Source organism: Cydia pomonella, chromosome 19 (assembly GCF_033807575.1).
Source record: "Cydia pomonella isolate Wapato2018A chromosome 19, ilCydPomo1, whole genome shotgun sequence".
NCBI lineage: Eukaryota > Metazoa > Arthropoda > Insecta > Lepidoptera > Tortricidae > Cydia > Cydia pomonella.
In genome coordinates this window covers 11,801,743-11,825,900 of record NC_084721.1, presented here as the reverse complement: position 1 = coordinate 11,825,900, position 24,158 = coordinate 11,801,743, and the positions used below count along the sequence as shown (strand labels likewise).

Genomic DNA, 24,158 nt, shown 5'->3' with positions numbered 1-24,158 from the left:
CATACTATTGCTTCATCATAATTAGTTTTTGTTTTTATTTTTTCAAGCACATACGTCTGCAAGCGATACTCCAGATTTTTCATATAAAAGGAAAAATAATTGTAGTATTGCTTGCAGATGTAGCAGATGGAGCAAAGAAATTTTGTATTAGCTATAAGTGGAAACTGTTTTGGCTTATGTTCTAACTTTATCTTGTACCTTATTGTATTATTATGTGCAGTATGTTTCCCAAATAAATAAATAAAATTAAAAAATTTGATGTATTGGCATGATAAAAAAAACGAATTGAATAATGCTATATGAAATTTCAAGTTTAGAAAATTACCATTGATAAATAAAAAAACCTAGAGGCAAGAGGATACCAGAGCTCAGACAGATCATCGCAAAACCAACACAAAACAGTTGTAACTCGATAATAGGTACGAGATGTTTTAAAGTTGTGTTATTTAAAGATATTTTTAATTAATTTCAAAATTAAGTATATTCACTATCACAAGTCGCAACCCACGAGTGTCCAAAAGTTTAGGCCTTTTCCTGTAACCGTATTTGTTTTTGCGAAATGAGGATAAGCTTAAATTTATGCGAAGTGGTTTTATGTTAGTACACAAATTTGCAACAAGCTCTAGAGCAAATTTGTGTACTAGTTAAATACCTCATTGTCAAAATAATGAAAAGTATGTCAAAATTTAACATAGGTAACAACAATCAGTGCTATTAAGTTAACAATATGCTGTCCAGTTTAACCCAAGGTTCTACTTAACTGCCTTTTAAGGAGGTTCCAGTTAAGTAGATTATTGTCCTTGCTTGTGGCAGAGACAGATAATTATAGACTGCCAATCTTAGTAGTATAGTGTCACTTCACTTGCGGCATCTCATAACTGTTGACAATAACAGGTGCCGGTGATAGAATGGACAACTTGGCAAAATCTCTGACACATATTTTGAATAATTTAAATAGCATTTTGACTTGAACTGGACACTTAGCTTGGTGGAAAAACAGACTGACATTAATAAATATCTATCAAATCTAACAAACCATTGATAATCGCTTGTCCCTATCCATTATATTGTCAGTTCTGTTTATTATAAAAGGGCAAAAGTTAATAAAGGTTTGAGATGTTGCTAAATTGTATAATTAAGGGATAGCCATTATGGTGTTAAGCAGAGGTCCAAGCGGCATACAAAACATATTTAACACAGACCTCACTTATAAAACTTAAAATGTAAATGTTAAGAATTTGCTAAAAACATTATCTTATGTGTGCAGCTTGCTCATATATTACTTTATTGACTCAAAACTAATCTGACATGTGCACAAAAAGTGATTTTTTGTTTAAATTTACAAATTTTTGACATATTTTTAGGCTTTCAGCTTATTTTTTTGGATAAAAACAGTTTAGTTTCATCTACTGAAAAGTCATGAGAAAGCACATACATGTTTTGGAAAGTGCAACGACGATATCTACATGTTCTACAACAATAATGAGGAAGATATTGTATGGAGACTAACAGTTCTTATTAACACCTTGTCTCTATATGTGGGTGTACAAAACATTTGACCATTCTCCTTGACTTGCTTACTATGGTGTGGGATGTATGCATTTGAAAGTGTTTTGTGTAGGTGGCTACTGTGTTGTCTAATTGAAGACAAATGTTCAAAGCCATTTTCAATTGGGACTTTACTTTTTCATGTTGTTCTTATTCAGCTTACTTAACCCCTCAGGTAGTGAGTTGGAATGATAACTTTTTTTTTAATTCATTAAATTTCAAATAATGGAATTTATCAACAGTTTCCTGGTATCTTGCCACACTAAAACTCTGGTTTCCTAGGATAGTGGTGCCGTCATATAGCAACCGTCTCCTTACAAAATACTACTCCATCCATATTTAGCCATATTATTTTGTATGGATATGGCTGCTGCTATTCTAGTTCTAGGAATAACACTGCCCAAATTATTACACTGTCTAGAACCAAAATGAAAAGAAAATATCTAGTAAGGGTATACCATATAGCATGGTGTAAAGCAAACACACAAGCAAAATACTAAATTTAAATAATATCTGCTCTAACTATCAAATAGTTTTGTCACATATGTAATTTCATCCAACAATGTAAAGCAATAGAATGGTCAATGGAATGGAACAATGAATGAGGTTGCCAAAGCTCAACTAGGCTGCATAGTGTTAGGGTTGGCACCATGCATGTAATTCCTCTGGACTTGCAGGCGTACATAGGCTACGGAGACTGCTTACCGTCAAGTAAAAAAAGCAATGGAAACTCACGGACCACTTCATTATGAGTATTTTATAGCAGCTGACCAACTGTATTCACTCATGCTCTAATTGCAGAAACAATGGAACATTTATTGTTACAGTTACTACAATGCAGTTAATATTGTCAGTGAATTGTGCTGATTTCCATAGTCCATGTTACATCCTGGTTTGTTATTCGATATTTATAATTATTGATATTTTGAAGATATTTTTAATAGTTATGGAATTGGTATTCCACCCATAAGTCACCATAGAATTTGTTGAAGGTTGGAGTTTTCAAAAAAATCAATATATGTTTTAGATAGGTGTTTGGGTCCTTAAAACTAAATGACATTTAGCACTCAAGTTTTCCATAAAACAAAAATAATATAGTTACCTCTAGTATCTTGTAAGTCTTTATTCAGTCTTTCATTGGTCATCTTCAAACTCGTTATCTGGTCCAAGAGGTATGTCAGCAGTCTACTGCCAACCTGACTCCCAGACAACCCTGAGCTGTCTTCCGAAACAGAGTCCACCTCTCCATTAGCCGGCCGGGCTATATCAGGCAGTCCTTGCACGCAAGGATCGCTGTATCTCCGCGCACACTCGTCTTTCTCATTGGTATTCATATCACTATTGGAATTTGTGTCGCCAACTGATGTAACTATAGGCGGTAAGCTCGCAAAGTCTTGGCTGTCTGAGCAATTCTTTGGTTGAAAGTAATTAGTGTTTAAAGGGGTGCTGTTCGGCGTGCTGCAGTCCTCGGGCTTCTCGCTTCGACGGCGCGGCCGCGGCCGCTGCACCTGCACACTTTTGTTCACACTCTGCACGTAACGGTACTCGGGAGGATACAGCGGCATCGCAGGACTGCAGTAGGTAGGCGGCGTAGGCAGCGACATTGGCTCCGCGTAACCGAACATGTTAAACCTGCACGGGTCGTAACCCGGCGCGAACTGCGAACCCCAATTCATATTCGGTGTCATAAAAGAATCATACGTATCCATACTGGGAGTAGACTCCTGTATATGGCACATAGTTTTGTCCAACCACTTGGATAAATATGAGCCTTTGCTTCCTCGAGATTTTTTCCGCTTTCCCAGGGGACTGTTTTTATTCGCATTACCGTTCACTTGCACTGGCGTTGAAGCCATTTGATCGTACACAAATAAGCACAAAAAGTTTCTAAACAAAGAAGCACTTGTAACTGTATAATTATTATCTCATCGTTGCCCACACATCGAACCTTGTTTAGTATTCACGACCGAGAAAAAACAAATAATAAATATTCATCGACCAAGCGGACGAACGACTATTCCTCGATTCAATTTCGATATTTTCGATTGACCAATGACATGACGTTATCGGCCTGCTGTCACATTCTGTCATTTTTGCCTCAAAGACGTACTTCAATGAGCACTAAACTCAAAGCGTGTTCGCAAAAATTTAGTACGTTTTACTAAATTCTTGACAACTTATATGTCATTAAAACTCTGAATTTAGAATAGTTATCTTGCTTACTCTGATACGTTCATTTTTAATCAATTAAATTTTAAAGCCAAACTAACACGGGTCCAAAATAATAAACAGTTAATCACAAACACGCTAAGAGTAATCGGTTTTGAAAGAACACCACAAGGAATGTTGCCTGAACAAAAAATATTTTAGTATAAAATTATTTGCTTACAGTTCAAATCCTATTATTTTAATGAAACGTAGGAACGGCATGTGAAATGTAACAACGGAAGTTAAAACTTGCAATAACTACTTAATTTTTTTGTTATTCGGTGATAACACTGCCATCTACTATCTATTTTTACACTACGCATCTAAGGTTTTGAACACTTTCGTTAGATGGCGCTATTGGTTCTTATAAATATACTCTGCCAAACAGCTTTGTCTGCAAAGGCGGCAAGTTTTAAAAGAATGTAGGAGCGAAGGATCGATCCCCCATCACACAATTTTGATTTCGCGCTTTCTTCTACTGACAAGGTGACTTGCTAGAATATAGGTCCGTCTAAACCTAAACTGCACAGATTTGAATAGAACAAAGTCTCAAGTCAAAGGAGCTGTCTTTGTTTTTTGCTATTCCCCCTTCTAGCCACATTTTGGACCCCTTTGACTTATATTCCCATAGTAGGTAGATACCTACCTATTCACCTTGTTTTATTATGATAATAATCTACAATTAATAATAATAATAAAAATACTTTATTGTGCACTACAAAGAAACATACATGTTACAAACAAAAAAAAAGGACATAAGTAAGTAGGTAACAACAGGCGGACTTATCGCTAAAAAGCGATCTCTTCCAGACAACCTTCAGATAGCGATTCAGTGGCTAGAAATAAAGTTATTGGGCAGTGCAAAACCACATAAGTGTAAAGTTTATAAAATAAGTAAATAGAAACTGCAAACAATGAGAAATAAACTACATATATTATATAGGCAACAATAATACACTACATACATAAATACATAATGAGTAATCAAGCAAGAGAAAAATAACGACCAGCAGCGGTATCGTGGTTTCATTTTTATCACTTGTCACTATGCCCGTCACTTTCGCGCTTACATACTTGTTAGAACGTGACAGGTATGGTGGCAAATGATAAAGAGCCGACCATCTTAGCCCTACAGGTAAGAAAAAGATATGAGTGTAAGGAGCATGACTAAGAGAGAGATAAATAGTGTTCTTTTAAACGTGTTTTAAAAATGGGTAGGGATTGAGCACGTCTTATGTCAATGGGCAAAGCATTCCACATCCTTACAGACTGGAAAGTGAAGGATTTGAGGTAGAATTTAGTACCTAGACGAACGAGGAGGAGCAAGAAGGAGATTCTGAGAACACCTGACAGACGTAAGAAAACTAAACCGCTTTTTAAGGTATTCAGGAGTATTGGGAATAAATAGAGTGCTATAGAGTAGAGACAGAATATGAGTATTACGTCGGAAACGGATCGGTAACCACCTGAGCTGTGACCGGAATCTGGAGACATGATCAAATTTCCGTAGCCCAAAAATGAAGCGAATGCACACATTTTGAAGCCGTTCAACCTTATTCAATTGCTCTTCGGACAGATCGAGATAAGAGATGTCGGCATAGTCTAAAATAGGAAGATGAAGCGATTGAGCCAACGCAGTTTTAGTTGAAAGTGGTAGAAAGTTGCGGAGACGCCTAAGAGATCCCACAGCGGCAAATTTTTTTTTATTTAATTAGTGAAATTGCTGACTTTTACTTCCTAACATCTGCTCAGTTTTTCAGTTTATCGCGAACATACAGACGCGGTGGGGGGGATTTCGGTTTTGATATGTAGTGCTCTCACTAAACTGGTACGAAACAGTTGCTTATAATTTTCTGAATGCGCGATCTGCCTGATCCTTCGATCGGCCGTCGACATATTAACTAATTTACAAGATCTGGCCCATTTTGTTTACTATTCTCAAAATATTTTAGCATAATTTTTTTGCCTTCTATTGCAAATTAACCTGTAAAATTATAATTAAAACAACAATTAAAGACAATAAATTTAATATCTAAATACTCGTGTATTTTATAAAACAATATTTATTTTATTTACAATTTCGTTCAATATAATTCCAAAGTTTGTAATATATAATTCGCCATTTCATCACAAGTCAGGATAAGAAGGTAACAAAATGCTTTATGGCACAAGGCTGACGTAAATTGAAATACTTCGCAAAGAATTAGCTTTATAATGTGCAATATATAATTCTTAACGTAAACCGTATACTAAAAACTTATTTTAATTATTTGTTTAACATGAAAATTGGCAGTATGTTTTATTTTTCAATGGAGATTGCAAAACCGGTAGAAGTAAAAAAAAAAACACGTTTAAACTTACTTGAATCGATTTTGCTTTCTCTATCACTTACTCATAATATACCTATTGTGGGTTAATTTCGTACACGGCGGGAAGTTGATAACTCGAGATATAAAATTGAAGAAATTGGAACCTTATGCAACACTATTTTAAGTTCAAATTTCTTCCCGCCGTGTACCGAATTTTAATTATGAAAACTGTATTCATATAAAAATATAAATAAACTATTTCCATAGTCCAAAATCGATTTCTATGACAATCAGGCGGGCATTCATAACACCAACGACAGAAAATGCTTAGCTATGTCCACTTATAAAACATTATAAACAATCCAATCTTAAAACTACCTTAAATTATAACTTAATTAATATAACCAACGAGATTAGATGTAAATGAAAACTAATTGCATTTATTTGCGATAAATATTTCTCTGTAGGTTCATACATTGTACTTGTATTGAAGTGTACGTTCTGTGGACAGGTATATACTTACATTATGTAATTCTACATAAGTAAAAGAAGATAAATAACCACACTTGTTATTCGAGCCTAGACAGAAGTATCGATACAAAATTGTATAGAAAATAATTAGTTTTAGATATTTTTAGAATATGAAGAAACAAGTACAATTTCACATCGATATACTTCTTTTTAAGACTACACATAATTGGTAATTATAGTTGGGACTACTTGGGACATCCAATAATGTCACAATAACTTAGTTTAAAGATTCCAGTGAATTCTTACTATTATCATAGAGAAATAAGGAAGCATAGAGTGCTCACTCCATACATCAGTTTTGCTACAAAAAAACGCTTATTATCTTCGTAGTCTACATCTAGCGTCAAGTAGCGGACTTATCAGTACTACTATTTGACAAGTCAAGATATATATGACGCGACGAACGAAAAGTCTAATGCTCAGCAATTTTCAGCTAATTCTTTCTGTTTGTAATATTAGTTGCAAATTGAGCAATACACTTTTCGTCAGTCACGAAACTTGTGACATCTATTGTCAAGTAGCGGTACTGACAAGTTCGCTACTTGACGCTAGATGTCGACTACGAAAATAAGCGTTTTGGTACCAAAACTGATGATGTATGGAGTGAGTACTCTATGCTTACTTATTTCTATATTATTATCGCTCTAAGGAAAGGATTGAATAAATATTTCACATGTTTTATTGACACGCATGTTTGGCCAGACTATAGATGTTTACATGTTACTTTTAATTTTTGTAACATTTTTGTTATAAATATAATATCGCATAAAATACCCTAGACATCAAACTATCATGCCGCATTAATTATTGTTGCTTATTTAACAAATATTACAGGTAGACTCGGTACGACACCGTAACAAAATATGTAATCCTTAAATCCTAAGTGAGTAAGCTTTTTGATCAAACAAATTATTTTATGTGCATTTAACAGATGTTTTCATATGTATCACTTATAATTTTTAACAACTTAATGGCTATACATTTGGAAATAATACATTTTCCAGTACATTAAAACGATGGTCACGTCATTTATAACCGTGTATTCTCTTAAATTACGAATGTATCTATTTACTTCGATACGATATAAAAATATGAAAATATTATACCTCGCCACTAAATGAGAATTTATGACACTAAGTTTAAGTAAAATCATACGCCAATTTTCTTCCAATTTAATCATATTATTGGAGGATAAAAGCGATATTTCGATGGGAGAACTAGTTTCAATTGATTAACTGCTGCAGATTCTTTTGATTGCTTTTCAAGGTGTCAATGGCTAGGCAGCCGTTAGATGCACCATATGGCCGTTACTTGCACTATAAAGGATATAAAGATCTTCTCTTAACACATTCACCGCTGAGCTACGGTCGTAGCGCTACGTCGTAGCCGATAACATAGGTTTCTCATTATGTAGAGGATGTGCTTCGTAGAGGCAAAACGACAACGTGTCTTGATTAGCGCTGAATGGGTAGAGGGGGCGTAAAGCCAGGAGAAAGGAATATTAGCTATTTTATACTAAAATTATACTGCTATAAGTGCTATGGTATACTTATACAGGGTAAGAACTGAAAACAAATGAAAATACATGTTTTCGTTTTTTTGTATCGATCCAAGATTAACCTTTTAAGGTTTATCTTAGAGTTAGCCCTCGCAAATAGTCTCGTTCCCGAGTGTTTTTTATTTTACATGGCATTTGCCCTTGATTGAAACGTGTAAAAATCCAATATAAAAACTTAAATTTTGCGTTAGCCCCATAGAGAAAAAAGTAAACATAAAATGAGCACACTCCATACATTAGTTTTCTAACTATAACGCTTATTATTTTCTTAGTCGAAATCTAGCGTCAAGTAGCGGATTTATCAGTAGTGCTACTTGACAATAGTTTACTTTTGGCCAGTCGCGACACTCGTGACATCTATTGTCCGGTAGCGGTACTGATAAATTTGCTACTTGACTCTAGATGTCGACTACGAAAATAATAAGCTTTTGGTAAGACAACTGATGTATGGAGTGAGCACTACCTATGCTTACTTATTTCTCTATGGTGAGGGGGCGCTTTAAAATATAAAATAACGATAATTTTTCATGATTATGCTAACATTAAAACTACTATTTGACAACGGTATTACATGTATACTTTTTTTATAATAATGTCCTTAAGAGTACGAAATTTTCCTGCCAAGTCACATGTATATTATTGTTACATCATTTTGGATTCCAGTATACAATGCTTTTCCGCAAAATATACAATATGCATTTTTAAAACTTTCAATAACCAACTTAAATTGGTGTCATTATTTCATCAGCTTTTCATTTCAAATATGTATATATGTAAAAAAATATGTAATGGGTTAATAAATTACGGGGTTTTCAGTAACAAAAAAATATTCAATTGAAAACCTTTGTCCAATTGTCGGTTGGAACAGCTTGCGCTCAGTGAAAATATAATGTTGCCGGTTGGTTTGCAATTACTCGGAATCCGTTTGGTATTTTATTGTTTCTACCCTTTCAGACCCTGCATCAGCCAGAGTGATTTCTACAAAAATGAGTCCTCAAATAAAATGTCAAACATTTCGCGCACGGAACGTGGATCTGGGTTGGAGGTATTTTCGTGATTTGATAGCACCATATTTTAGGTGTTAGGGATGACAATAAATTATGCTATTGATTGAGAAATCACTCTAAAGTGCCAAGTTCTAGACGAGTTTAACGTCGTCTAAAGCTTCAAGAAGATTGGTCTCAGTCAGCATTTCTGTATCGGTCCAGAAGTCTGTCGAAGCAAGACTTACATTGTTGTCTATGAGCATGTCGACTTGTTGCGGGTAGTTAGGGCTCGGTGTCATTTTATTGGTCAGATACGGGTCGCTGCCGTGTATGACGCCTATGGGTGACAGAAGTCTACCGGGGCTGTACATCTGCTTGAATTTGCCAACAGGCGATACAGATTGAGGACGATACGGGCTGAGTACGCGCTCCCTTTGGGCGGGACTCATGGCTGGACTATAATTGGGAGTATTAGGGCTCGACGGAAGCGAATACATGGGGCTCCCTATATTAAGTGTAAGTGGAGACATAGGATTAGTGACGTTACGTATCAGATTTGGGGTCGGTATCATGTTTGACTTCGGTATCAAGTTTGATGTTGGTATCAGGTTTGATTGTATCATGTTAGATTTGGGTATAAGATTAGAACTCGGTATGAGGTTTGAGTTGTGTATGGGTTTCGGGGGATGTTTCTGCATGAGGTTCATGACCGGCACGGGGACGATGTTGTTGATCGGCATCTCTTGGTTGACCACCAACCTGTACTGTCCCGGCTTCACCTGCATTGGCTGCGATACATCCTGGAATACACACAATAACATACATTAGTATTGGATAATTGAGTGAGACATGAGTTAGAGTCTGTGCCCGCGAGATGCTAAAACGTTATTTAAAGTTGGGTGAGATGGTACCGTCGTCTTTCTAACATGGAGAAAGCCGGTAATCGAAATACATATTTCGAAGACCCTAATCATTTTTGACAGCTCTTGGACGACTCAGACAGACGTAAATATTTGGGATGGAGTAGCTTTTTACAATGATACCATTTATCGACGTAAAACATTCATCGCATTCATGTTATTGCAGCAATAATTGTTTTTTTTAATTACCAAGGTGCTCATATGTTAAATTGGGACGATTCTAACGTATCTTTGACCCTGCCATCATCTCATTAAGAAAGGGTCAATAAATGGATATTTTTCAAAAAACAAGTGACAAATGCTTTACATTGACAAAAAATATAATATGCAATTGAATTAGTATTAGTATTATAGTGGTAATGGTATTGTAACAGCAAGCGCAGTAGCAGTACTACTGAACAAATACACAGTGCGTAGATCATTTGGATCATTTCCTACGTGTAGCTGCTTCTGCTGCTAACTTTAGCAGGCATTTAAATGCAAACCATACCTAATGTACTCGTATGACTAATCTTGCGTACTGTAAATATGTGCATGTTGCTAGGTAACATATAGGTATCGGGTATTGAGGCGTATCAGCTTAACCTTGGCATTGAAAATATTCACTGTTCTACTCGTATTTACATATTGTGAAAAGTACGTACCGCGATATACATGAAAATATATGTGCTTACAGTTAATACCGGGTGCGAATGATTATGCGATTAGCACTATCTTTGATCCTGAATTTGTTTTTTATAATAATACAAGAAAACATTCGTAGCGTAGTTTCGACGCTGTATCCTGAATATACACACTAATTGATATGTATTAGAAAAAAACATATCTTTTTTTCATATTAAAGAATATAACAGATCCTTGCATTAAAAGTAGTATGGTCAGAACACTATATAAGTATAACATAGGAGGTATGTGCTGGTATTTGTCCAGTGACACAGATTCCATTGGTTACATATGTGTTTGTTTCTATTAAACTGACGCGGTCTAATAGAGTGTACTTAGAGAATATTGGCGCGACTGCTTACTGATTGTTCAATAATAGAATGTGATGAGCCGTATGCTTCCTTGCTTGAATGTTCGATGTAGTTTATGGATTTTCGCTGTTATTTTATTTCTTAAAAACAGAAGCCAAAAATATCCTCTATAAAGCTTTATTTACATAGGTATAAAACTAACTTTATAACGAGAATCTTTCCAATCATGTATGTCCATTTTTTTTTTTCAAAACATTACATGTTTAACCTTGAAATAGTTAAAAATACTTGAACTAAGTAATCTAATTCATAAAAGTAAGGGAACTATAAAAACTGTTAGTGCCTATAATTACCGAACAACTTCGTGTTTAAGCCAGTATTTTGTAACTAATACAAAATAGTGTAGCTTCTCGTCGACGTAATAAAGTTACGTCTAGGCCGGTAGGTAGGCCATCACGATTCTGGACTGGTATTTGCTGGACAGGTGTTAGCGCCAGTAAAACCCGGAATTTACGACACTTGAAATGGAATTATTAATGACAGGCATGAGCCAGAAAAGAAAAACGTAGTGGCACCAGTGACCAACAGGGAACCAGTAACCCGACACTTTAATTTTATTCAAGAAAATAAGGGTACGGAACCGATGTCCTAATACGGCAACACTGCAGCTACTGGACAATTGAAGTGTCGAATTACTGGTTCCTGTCGGACACTGGTGCCAATACGATACGTGCTTTACGATATAAGCACGGTTTAAAAATACTATGTATAATTAGCCTGATTTTCATAAAGCTCCATATCTGTATCCCAGTTTATATTACTCCTAATCGATCACTAAATATATACATAAAATTATATAGCATACTACTGCCCTGAATGCAGGAAAACGGAAGTTTTTAATTGTTTGTCGTGAAAACCTCCGTTTAACTACTTTTTTATTGAGAAGTGTCGGATTAAGGAAGTCATTTCGAATTCCCGTTTTTTACATCCGATTCGAGGCAATTTGTTTAAAAATAGTTCTTATTAAAATCTAACCTAACTCTATGATTAGTTTAGGTTAGATTTTCATTAGAACTATTTACAAGTCTATCATTTTAACAACCAATGACGTAAAAACACTCGAATTAAATATATGATGGGTTAGGTACTAAGGCTTAGTACCTAAGCGAACAAGCCTCGTAAAACCTATAAGTCTTTAATTAATCAGATCTACCAAATACCCACACGCAGTGTCGTGCCAACGTAATGAACCGAATCAGCACATATTTAAGGCTCCATTTTGGTAGCTCGCCTTACTGCGATCGATGTTTTTGTTTGTAGGTATAACATTAAACTAGTGCGTATTGTTGTGCGGTATTTGGAATAATTACGGGTGAGTATCTGAATAGTATACGGAATGTTTTTCAACGCTCAGCCCGCTAACTCCGCTGCTCCGCGTGTCTTAAAGAGTTTTGCCTCATGAAGTAACCAACCCCCAAATCAAGAAAAAAAGAATTCTTAAAACCTAATAGGGACCGTGCGCGTTGGAGGGTCTGCCATCTTGTGGTCTGAATCGGAACCATAAACAGGCACATTTACACGTCAAGTGTTTTCTTGTGCATAGTAGGTTCTGCCATCTTGTGGGCTACATCGGAACAAAAAACATCACATTTACGCCTCGCGCCAAAAATCTGACGGCTCCTGTGCTGCCTCCTATAGTTCATGCACGCTCCCTATACTGTAAACTGTAGTAAAAGCCACATAAGTCGTTTACTGCTACTATGACTAAAGTCCGAATAGTAACGAGTAGGTACTTATAAAATCCTTCAAACAAAAGAATACCCTCCTGTTGACGCCATTAACGAAAAAAACATGTTTTTCAAATGCTATCAAGTATCAAAGGAACACAGAGCCTTAAGGCTTATATATACCTAAAGCAGTAATAGATTTAAGTACGCCGGCGTAGTTAAGAGGGCTTTTGTTGCTGTAGGCTTTGCGATCACTCCCCAGGGATCTTACTTAGATTGCGGTCCTTATCGGGGAATACTTTTTCCTAATTTAAAAGATTCCGATGAAAGATAATATTAACCGCAGGATTTAAGTTTTCGCTAGAAAAATATTTCAGAAAAAATCGGGCCAAAAAATTTGGGTAGCCTTACATTGACAGCGGTCAGTTTTCTTTCGGATACACATTTCTTTTTTATTTATTTTGGGGATTTAGATGTCAGTTGCGAAGTCGGCTTAACTTTGACAGTGGTATTAGCCTGTCACTATATACATACTAATCTATAAAAAAGAACAGTAATACTACCAATATATCAGTAACTTGTGAGATAAGTTTTATGTTAGCGCTGCTATCTCCACAAAACATACTCAATGGTAACATTTCGTCGTATATAAAGGGCCGTTATGAGAAGGACAGAAGGGCAGCCAGAATTTCAAGCGTCAATGCCCTTTTTACTACAATTGCTATCTACCAAGCCCATAACGCTCCGAGGGTCGGATGAAAGGATTGTTTCTTTTAAGAGTTTCCCACAAATTACAAACCAACAAATCAAAAAGTTTATTACACAATAAACCTTCGCAGATTTTCGGGGTTAATTTATTTCAGTCTAGAATTATGTAACACTTATTATGTGCAAAAGATGAGAAAATAAACTTATTAGCTGCGGATTTTAGTATACTTGGTCTAACAGCTGGTGTTCTAGTGATGAAAAAACTTTTCGTACAGATTACCCTGGAGAGAATGGACGTGCCAGCGTTGACTGGGTAAAAACAACTTGTGTTATTTTACTGTAACTTCTCGTAACTTGATATGAAAACTATTCTGGTTTCTGGTATACAACGCAATAGCTATATCACATTTGCCTAAGACTATTAATGTAGAATAATTTACTTTTTGTTGTCGAGCAGGGATGACTAGCGATTTACCTACTCGGTTTTTTATTTTTTATTTAAATTGGAGGTATCCTCACATTTAATTCTCTAAGTATGTAATGCAATGCAAGTCAGCCAAATAAGTTTATAGTTTCAGACCAAGATAAGTTGGCAGCGATTTTGATAACCCAGACGGTGCAAGTGTTATTTTAAACGTCAAATTCTATGAAATTATGCTTGTTACGAAACACTTTCACCGTCTGGGCTATCAAAACCGCTGCCAACTTTGCTTGGTCTGACTCTAGTTTTATAGATATTTCACCCAAAAACAAATATACTGGAATTTCATACGAAAAATAGGTTCACGCGTGGGTTGTTAAATTTCTCCGATGACACTGTTTTGCAACTAAAACATGGCTATATTTCCATAATTGCTATAAATAGAATTGTGTACCCATCACGAAAACAGATCCTTTGAAAGCCTACGCTCGTTGTTGGTGATTTCCTGATTCATAATTTAACAGTTCTGTGAAAACGTCTATTGTGCAATGTTAAGAAAATTTACCTTCATGAATTCGTTATATCTGGGCTAGAAGAATATAGCGTGAGAATCTACAGGATGAAACCTTCTTAGAATTCTTAGTAATGTTCACATAATTACTGATACGCTATAATAATGAGCAATTACCTATTGCATTTCTTTATACTAACGTACTACGTAAAACATGCACAGATACCTAAAATTGACTGAGATAAAATTGATTTAGTTAATAGCACGGAATTCAAGCCACAGCCATAGTTGGTGAAAAAACTTTTTTATTTTATATAAATAAATGCACCAATTAAAGATATTCCTGGATTTGTTCTAAAATGTAAATATTGTCATAGACATTTGCAGCTTGCGCGTGAACTGACGTATAATTGTGTACATACCCGTAATTTTGTAACGTGTGTAAAGCGAGGCCTAGACTAGCAAGAACTTGCATGCAATTCACATTACATTGCCGACTACTACTAAGGTAAACTGCATTCAAAAGTTTGATCAGATACCGCAATGTAATGAGAACTGCATGCAAGTTCTTGCTAGTCTAATGGCTCCTTAACACATTTACGGCATGGTTGTATTTTCCATCAAATATTAACCAGTAATATTAGAAACATTGTATTGACTAGTTAATATGTTATAATTTTTATTATGGATTCTATATAAGTTTTCTATATTCATATTATATTAAGCTACTTTTCGGTGAATATTCTCAATACCTTGGCATAAAATAACAGCCAATACTCAGGGAAGTCAGGACAGGATAGTGGAGGTAATAAAAATCGACATGCACCTTTTACAAGTATTTCTCTTGATTTATTTTTAATATATATATGGCAATTCTTTTAGTTGCTCTGGCCAAATATTTTATTAATCGAGAAAAATATATTATTCTTCTAAAACATCGTCCAGTTAGACCATACAGTTATTTTATAACAACGATGATTTGTTCTATGTCTACACAAATACGTCTTTTAAAAATTTGATAAGTTAATGACAATGCGAAGCGCTACATTTCGAGTATTTGCTATCCTCTAGCTATGTGCTAGTCTCATACAAATCGCCCCATATAAAATACCAATGTATGACCCCATATATTCTAGTAGTGAACAAAAAAGAACTAACAGCGCTTTAAATAGATCCATACAAACTAAAATACATATTCTGGACAATACTATATGTCCAAAATCTATACTACTTCTGTAACCTTTGTATATATAACCAAAACTCCATACTAATATTGAAAATTATACTGTGTTCTAAATTGTACTTTGTATCATTTGGCAGTGGAAATAGTCTTCATACAACCAACTAGTGTTCTAAACTGCCTAAAACTACTCAATCTAACGACTATAAATATAAAAACGCGAAAGGAAATAATCGAAAAAAGTCTGCGATTCGACTCGGTCGAAATACCTCGATGTAAAAAAATATCTACAATAACGTAACGATAACCTAGTTTTAACTTACAATAAAAAATAAATAGCGTTACTTCTGATAGTAAATCTAGAATTAGTATTGACTCGGTCCGTACTAAAAACATAAGACTGAGTGCGCGGCAGATAGCCGGGTGGCGCGCGCGCCACCCCGGTAACTACTCTAGGAACCAACCAATTAATCACATAACCACCAAGATATGCGCACGTTAACTTAAGCACTAAACGACTAAAACGAAATTGCTTTCAAACTTACACCATTATATACATATCATCTAAAACTGAGTCTGTTTAACGCCCGCGGGCGAAAGCACATTATTGCAAGTCTGTGGAAGATTACTACACTACCCAGCCGTACACTAAATACACCGCCGTTTGCTCGGTGCTTAAAACATCTCAATTCCCACCAGACTTTAATCTGGTCGAGGGCGCTCATTTTATATGTAGCATCATACGGATAATTAGATATGGAAAATTTACGTGACCTTCAATTAATCGGGTGCAGGGTTATCAAATTATACTACGTCTACGAAATTCGTTTAAAATTCGGCCAGACAAGTCTCATGGCAATAAACCAGGGTAAACGTTTGGAGGCAACTATCGAGTGAACACTGGACGCGCATTATCACAGTTTATAGTTTATTGGGAACGGGGCCTCAGGCCTTAAGTTTTTGGCGGGGCCGGCACTGCACCATGCAGATGTAACCGGCATCCACATCGCAGCCGCTCACCAGAAGGTTCATGAGGACGCTCGAGGACGGCGGGCTTCGTACTTCTAAAGCCGGGGACGGGCTGCGCTTGGCACGTTTCGCCCGGGGCTCCTCTTCCTGGTTCAACACGCGTTTGACGCCTGTCTCCCAAGACGATATGCTTCCGCTTGGTATTAAACCTTTGAAAATAAAAATTGCATTCAAAAGATGTTCTTTCAATTATTGTAATCCACATATATTTAACTGCAAAATAAAGTACCTTGATCTGAGTATATGCTTGTAATGAGATCTTGTGGCGGAGGGCCTGTGGGCGGCGCTGCTAATAGGCGCTGTAGCGCCGGGGCCGGCGAATCGCTCTGTTGCGTCTGTGTGGTTGTTGGCTGTGGTCTAGCCATGCTGACGTTATCTGGAAACGCCGCCCACATGACCGCCGGCTCCAGTACTGGCAGCTCATCGGTAAGAGGGATGAACGGTGAGTGTCCATCATCGATGTCGTTGTCTGACCTTACGCTATCTAACGCATCCAGGGAAAGTTCTGTCAGTATTGACGACTGCTCACATGATGAGTCACTCTCCTGAAACAAGTAGCACATTAGAAACAATTCCATAGAAATTTCCACTATCTTTCTGAGAAAACACTATTGATATATTACCTGAGGTTCAGGTGAGGATAGTAATAAAGAATCGGCAGTTAAGGAGTCCACAGGTGAACCATTAGCAAGGTCGTCGCCTAAGAGGCTGCAGTAATTGTCGCCAAGAATGAAGTCATCGAACATGTCAAACGGACTGTTCTCAAGTGGGATGCAAGTGTCACCGGCCGTGGGCGCCAGATAAGTAAGATCTTCTTCATCAGGCTCGTCTTTAAGCACTGAAAACAAAATAAATGGTCAAAAATCACCAACCAGCCACTTGAAAAACAAGTACTTATAAATAATGAATATAGAGCAAAACTTTTAAGCTTTACGAACAGCAACTCACTTGTATGTCCCTTGGATTGTGCTAGCGAGAGATAACCCTTGTTCATGTCTTTCTCTCTAGGTGCAAAGATTTCTCCTGTAGCAGGCACCACAGCTACTATAGCTCCGTTCGCTGGAGGCTCAAATGCGGCAGGCGGTACGGGCAGAGGCTTCAAGTCCGCATGTTGGAGTTGGTGTGCGGAGAACACCTCATCTTTGCACTCGATAGCGCTGTGGACAATACAAAATGCTAATTACCGCCCTAGAGGCAGATCCTACCTAAAACATACGTGGCTTCGTGTTCAAGTGCAGCACTGACGATAATTTAAAATGCGCGGCCTTTAGACAAACCCAATAATTTTCTGTGATGATTGGTTTTCTATACACACGGTGCAGTGGCTTGGAGGTGTGAAGACAATATATTTATGAATAGGAACTAAGTCCACACACACACTAATGATAACGCGTTATATAGCATGGAAATATTAACAATAGTCAAGGGCATGAGTGAGATGAGCTAACTTCAACAAAATTTCCCAGTCCAAAGTTAGATGAGTCTAGCAATAGATATAATATCAATTAAATTAGCTATCACTTGGCTTTAATGAATGCAATAAATATGTGCTGCGGCGCATTTTTACTGAATAATAAGTGCACTAAGTGATAATCAAGGAAGGTGTAGTAAAAATATATTAATAGTATTACAGGCAACACTGTTATCTTCATCACGAGTGGAGACAGGTGATAATGAAGCTAATAAGAGTATAATAAACAGCTTGCTCTATATACAGGACGATACATATGAATTATATCTTTAGTATTTTAGAAACGTATTTAGGTGTTTGTAAAGTATATCAAATTCAAGTTATACTTACAACATACAAAATTTTGGTTTTCGATAAATGAATTTAGTTTACAGAATTTAGAATTTATAAACTTAAAAAGAATTCCGAGAGAGTCGCGGGGATTAAATTTATTAAGACGTGAATTTACTCAAGTATTCAAAACAATTTAACTTTATGAATTGTTTGAACGCGTGCGCTCTGTGCGAGAGCTGGCGCTAATTTGAACTGAAACCAACCAGCCCGATAATGTGATAACAGATAATACTGCAGTCAGGATTAATTAATTACTTTTCGACCAGTAACACTGATGACCCGCGAATGGCCTTTTGATATTTGCGTCAATAGATACTCGACTAGCACTGTAATCTATAATACGCAAAGCGTTAATAATCGGGACCATTAATATGATAACTTGTATGTTGTTGACGAGAATCTGCTGTTTTCATTGACCTTAGATACAGTGTGATCTTCCGTGGAAAGCTACTAAAATACCTAATAATTTTTTGTATTTATTTTTAACTGAAAACAAGAGAGCTTCATTTAAAACTACAATAGAATAACAATATGAATTATCTGGTTACACTGATATGATCCGTTTCTAGCTACAACAAAAACATCTCATCATTACGAATGTTTACATCGGCTGAATCGCAAACTCAACCAAATTAATTTGTAATAGCATAATACCGTTCCAAACCGTCGACTCATCGTAGGCTAGACGTAAAGCCATTCGGGGGAGTGTTTTATTTATTTTGGTTAGTGCATTTACGCGCTACTTTTGGCGAGATTTGAGAAGGATAACAGTATGGGTGTGAATCAGGGCGGAGAGAGACGAGGGTATGGTTGTAAGTTCGGCCTTGGTAGCGACCTTGCAGCAGCCACCCTCGGGCAGGCTCTCTCCTCCACTCAGGCCATTCACCAAGAGTGTAGTGAAAGTGTATGCGCGCGCAACGCTACGCGTGTAGGCCCGTATCGATTGCCAGTTTAAGAAATTCCAATCCAACCATCTCGACAGGCCTACCCGAAATTCATAGTAAAAATAGAACGCAGAATGTAAGTTGGCAGATGCGGAGTTAAACAAAAGTAGAGAAGAACGTAAGAATAATATTATCTGGGGACAAATATAATAGTTGTAAAGCGTTAGCGCAAAACAACTGGTGTGTAAGCACTAGGGTTGCCGTTCGGCTGACCTTGGCCGTGATCCGTTGCGTTCAATTCGGGGGGCAACGCAATTCAACAATTACATCTGCCAAAACTAGGACATGACATCAGACGATTTAAACTAACTAAGTCTGGCGAGATTCGTAGACAGTTTATTAAGTAGATTAAGATTACATGCATTTTTTAAATTGTCGTAGATATATACCGAAACCACTTGTAGCTCCTTTATTCGTGTACTGTCAAAATATCGCTAGATTACAATTAAAACTTATACATATATTTGATAACATAAACTTAGGTATATTGAGCTAAAGAAATAAATTAATCTTTTCAGTTTATTTAGGAACATTATTAAGAGATAGTGAACAAAAAATAGGTCGAAGCGGAAAATTATTGAATTGACCCAAGTTGGGTTGCGATTAAGTTAGGACCTTTTATAGCGGCACTGGTATTCGTCATACTAAGCCGGCCTAGACATATTGTTGTCTAATATGATAAAACGATTTTGGAAAGTATTTGAAGGTCGATGCAGATTAGATAATGTAGAGATAAAAAAAACGTGATAAAAATAACGCAATCTGCAAGGTGTATTCCCATCTGTCCCCGCCGGGGATAGCCGGCCAGAGGGGAATCTATGTGGCCGGCGGGGACACATAGGACTGGATTGCATCCTTCCCATTTGTGCCCGATGGGGACAGATAGGAATATACCGTCAGGTGACAAGCAAAACTCACTAATTACCACCTTAAGTTCAAAGCCATAATTAACCATATTACTACCGGCATAAGGTTGATTTTTGTTTAATTATTTTTCAGTAATTAGTTACTTTTGCTTGTCAACTGACGATACCATCTGCAACAATGAAAATAGAATGATATATGTAACGGATAGAGGGATGAATTTCATTGAAGATTGAAATGATACCGGAGGCGGATAAATATTTGAGCTAAACTGAAAACGCACGTCACCGGTTGTGGTATTAGCATTATGCACATTCGTTATGAGAACGAATAACAAACAGCTCATTGTATAAACAACAAACCTATCGATAATAGATTGATACCTGATAAGGTTTCTGAAAAAGTTTCCAGCGGAACGAATTGAAAGTGGTTCTGTGGTGTGCTGATAAAAAGATCAATGGGAGGATTTATTGATGAGTTTGATCACGATTTATAGAACGAAGCGCATCAGTCTGCCAATAGCGAGCTGGTTGCGCGGGAGTCAAGGCCGCGATGCGGTTATGTAACCGGCGGGCTGGGGGGCGAGGGGCGCTAATTTTAGCGGCTTCTTGCAAACAACACGCGTCAGCGGCGCATACGCTAATGTTCTTAAATGCATCGAAGACGCACTGACCGTCCCAAAGGACTCCCCAATATATTGTTAAATTGAATTAAAATTTAGTCTTAACACTGACTCGGATGCACGCGGAGCAATGTAATGTCGAAGAATTTTTGCGACGAGATATTTATGTCGCATAAAATTGTTTAGCATGATTTTAGTTTAAACATTGGCAACAACACACTAAAAAGTTACATAATCCGTGTTTTCAACGATCTATTAACTCCGGTGTTTAATAAGTTAACAAAGTAACAACTTCTAACTTTTATCACGTTTTCGTATGGGTTGGTATTGCAATTATTCTGCACTTGAAACGAAACACTCACTGTATCCACTTCACTGTCACTGCTTACCATGTTGGTTAGATGCTGAACGTGTTGTTAAACAATATTATCAATAGCGATTTTCACGTGTTAAGTATCGGAACAGCTGATCGCGAGAGTTTGATCGGCAGTAAACTAACGTGTACGGTTCAGGCGAGGTCTGTGGCGCGAATGGGCCGGCGACGGCGCACTGCCGCTCTTGTTTGCCGTGTTCGTTATCCATTGAAACCGTACGCGTACCTATTGCGATGATATAAGGCTGATAATTAACTGTTTGGAGTGCTGTATTGTGGTGGCCGCTCGTGTGATCCTACTATCATTACGTCGCGATTACTAACTGACGATAAATTTTGAAGACTGCCGTTCATTCGACGGCCACGCAAAGAGATAACCGGTCCGCGCACTGGTGGTGTGATCGTGGTCGGGACGAAGCGGCATCATTTGCTATCGAGTGATACTCGCATCAGGGGTTTACTGCTATCTCTTTACTACGATCTGTCAATTGCTAATTGACTCATATTAAATTGTCGCTAACAGATTGAAACTTTTGAAACGCCGCCACATACCTAGCTCACACACAAACCCGTCTAATCTGCTCTAATAAACATAATAGGTACAAGTGGCGCTTAGTTCTAATAACTGTTAATATTCCGTAATATAAAAGACAGATAAACCTATGTATACCTATATATCAATTGTTACAAGGAAATGCCCCGGTGTTATTCTTAGAGCGGTCTGTGCACCAGCAAAATCAGAATTGTTTCAACTGTCATATAGGATATGGATACCTAAATTTAAATAAGGATCGCGACGAAAGGAGTTATTTTAGTGACAGCATCTCCTCGAGGAGTCGTTGAACTGAGCTCAGAAATGGAACAAATATGCAGCTAAGTTTAGTCGAAATGGTATCGCGGATCTGTAATCTAACTCTCATATCTATCATTCGCGGAGTAAACAGCTGAAGTAAACAAACACATATTGTCATAATTACGACGCGTATTTACGTATAATTACGGTCTTAAGGCCGTAGGACTGAATGTTGATAATGCATAGTATAACCATGCCTTAATTAATTGATTAAATAGAAATATTTCACAAAGACAAAATGACCGCCCATTTGACAAGGGCCAACGATTTCCGACAAGTCACTGCCTGCTAAAATTAGGGATTTTAGATAAAAATAATTCTAGCCGACTTAAAAAATAACACAATACCACTAAATTATTTTGATTCAGCAGCATCTGCGCAGTAGAACTTTTCTAGCTAGGAATCATGAACCGTGGGAATTATTAACAGGTCGACCATAACATAAAGATCAATGTCGTTCGTAAAATATAGAATCAATATCCTTTAATAGTTCCACTGTAAGGTTTTGTTTACCTTCGTTTATTAGAGCATTTATGGATAACATTAAAAGCTGGACTCATATTAATGACGCTGCCAACCTGAGCAGAATGGCAAAGGATAGAAATAAGTTCCGAGAGATGGCCGCCGACGTCAGATGATGACATGGCACAACAAGAAGAAGAATCGGTAAATGGTAGCTACCGCAGACGAGGTCGCGGGTTCAAACCCCGGCTCGTACCAATGAGTTTTTCGGAAGTTACGTACGAAATACAATTTGATATTTAGGTACCAGTCGTTTTTCGGTAAAGGAAAACATCCTGAGCAAAGCGGACTAATCCCAATAAGGCCTAGTTTACCCTCTGGGTTGGAAGGTCAGATGGCAGTCGCTTTCGTAAGAACTAGTGCCTACGCCAATTCTAGGGATTAGTTGCCAAGCGGACCCCAGGCTCCTATGAGCCGTGGTAAAATGCCGGGAAAACGCGAGGAAGATGATGGTAGCTACCGCAGATATCGAATTCTAAACTAGATTTTCGTGAAATACAATACTCATTAGTATTGCTTTATTTGCTAACAAGATTGTTTATGCCTTCTGCTATACTATAATACATAAGTACGATACCCAAATAATCCTTCTAAATGGAATTACACAGAGTTTAACCAATTATTGCTAAGATTACGTCCTTTGGGATTACTTAAACGCTAATGACGAACGAAATACGCAGAACTGGTATCTGGTGTAATGAATTTATTTTAGTAAAAAAAGATTAAAGATTGAATCCATTAGTCAACTCCGCAATAAGACGTATCTAAATTCAAATTCAATTTAATATTGTCCTGCCATTTTTTGTCCTTTTCTGTTGGCGTAACTGAGGTGCTCAAAGTATTAGGTACTGCAGCTAGACCATTAATATGAATATAGAAATTCATATAATTTATGAAATTTAGCACCCTGATCTAAAACTTTTCTACAATTCCTTACATCAACAAGAGCTTCTGCGATACGATCTAACTTCTTCAACGTTATTAGCGCTAGGTAAGTATGCCCGTGCGAGCAGGACCAGTTAATAATAATATGTATTTTACTTTCGTAATTGCCGTTACAGAACTTTTCGTTATAAATATTATTTCTATCAGGTGTCGAAGTCGACACCTTTGTAGACCCATTAACGAGCAAAATATGGCCGTACCTATGTATATTCAAAATTATTCTGTATATTTGACCTAACTTTCAGAGACGACATAGATATTATAATATTTGCTGTTCTTATATGAATGTTAGCGGTTCAGTTTAGCAATCCATCGCCAACGGTAGCCGGTGGTGACACTCGATACGCGTGATGGAGCCGCGTTGTTCCACAATTTAGCCGCGTAACTAAAACCCCGCTCTAATGGATCGCTAGACAATCCACAGCTAACGTGACTTGGTTTTATAATGAACTCGATAAAAGTGTATCAGGAAATGTTGGGATCTTTATTTGAAATTGAAACCCACTTAAAAATCAATTGACCAACTTTTAAATGTGGTGAAATGTGTAATTGGCCACTTCAAGATTAGCGATAGGTATATGGAATTATCACTGCTGAATCATGTTACGAACGTAATAGATA

General features: G+C 37.0%; 2 protein-coding genes across 5 annotated transcripts in view; both read right to left on the bottom strand.

Moving 5' to 3' along the window:
• Nucleotides 1-3,942, bottom strand: part of LOC133528185 (uncharacterized) — a 40,423-nt gene extending 36,481 nt beyond the window's left edge. For both annotated transcript variants that reach the window (XM_061865449.1, XM_061865450.1), the window contains exon 1: nucleotides 2,651-3,942. In XM_061865449.1, coding sequence (XP_061721433.1) covers nucleotides 2,651-3,404 — 754 coding nt within the window. In that variant the 5' untranslated portion in view covers nucleotides 3,405-3,942. The remainder of the gene's footprint in view (nucleotides 1-2,650) is intronic.
• A 1,824-nt stretch (nucleotides 3,943-5,766) lies between these two features.
• The window catches only part of LOC133528183 (hypoxia-inducible factor 1-alpha-like), a 115,701-nt gene continuing 97,309 nt past the window's right edge, over nucleotides 5,767-24,158 (bottom strand). For all 3 annotated transcript variants that reach the window (XM_061865448.1, XM_061865446.1, XM_061865447.1), the window contains 5 exons: nucleotides 17,559-17,767; nucleotides 17,234-17,448; nucleotides 16,840-17,155; nucleotides 16,602-16,759; nucleotides 5,767-9,940 (listed from right to left, as the gene is read on the bottom strand). In XM_061865448.1, coding sequence (XP_061721432.1) covers nucleotides 9,293-9,940; nucleotides 16,602-16,759; nucleotides 16,840-17,155; nucleotides 17,234-17,448; nucleotides 17,559-17,767 — 1,546 coding nt within the window. In that variant the 3' untranslated portion in view covers nucleotides 5,767-9,292. The remainder of the gene's footprint in view (nucleotides 9,941-16,601; nucleotides 16,760-16,839; nucleotides 17,156-17,233; nucleotides 17,449-17,558; nucleotides 17,768-24,158) is intronic.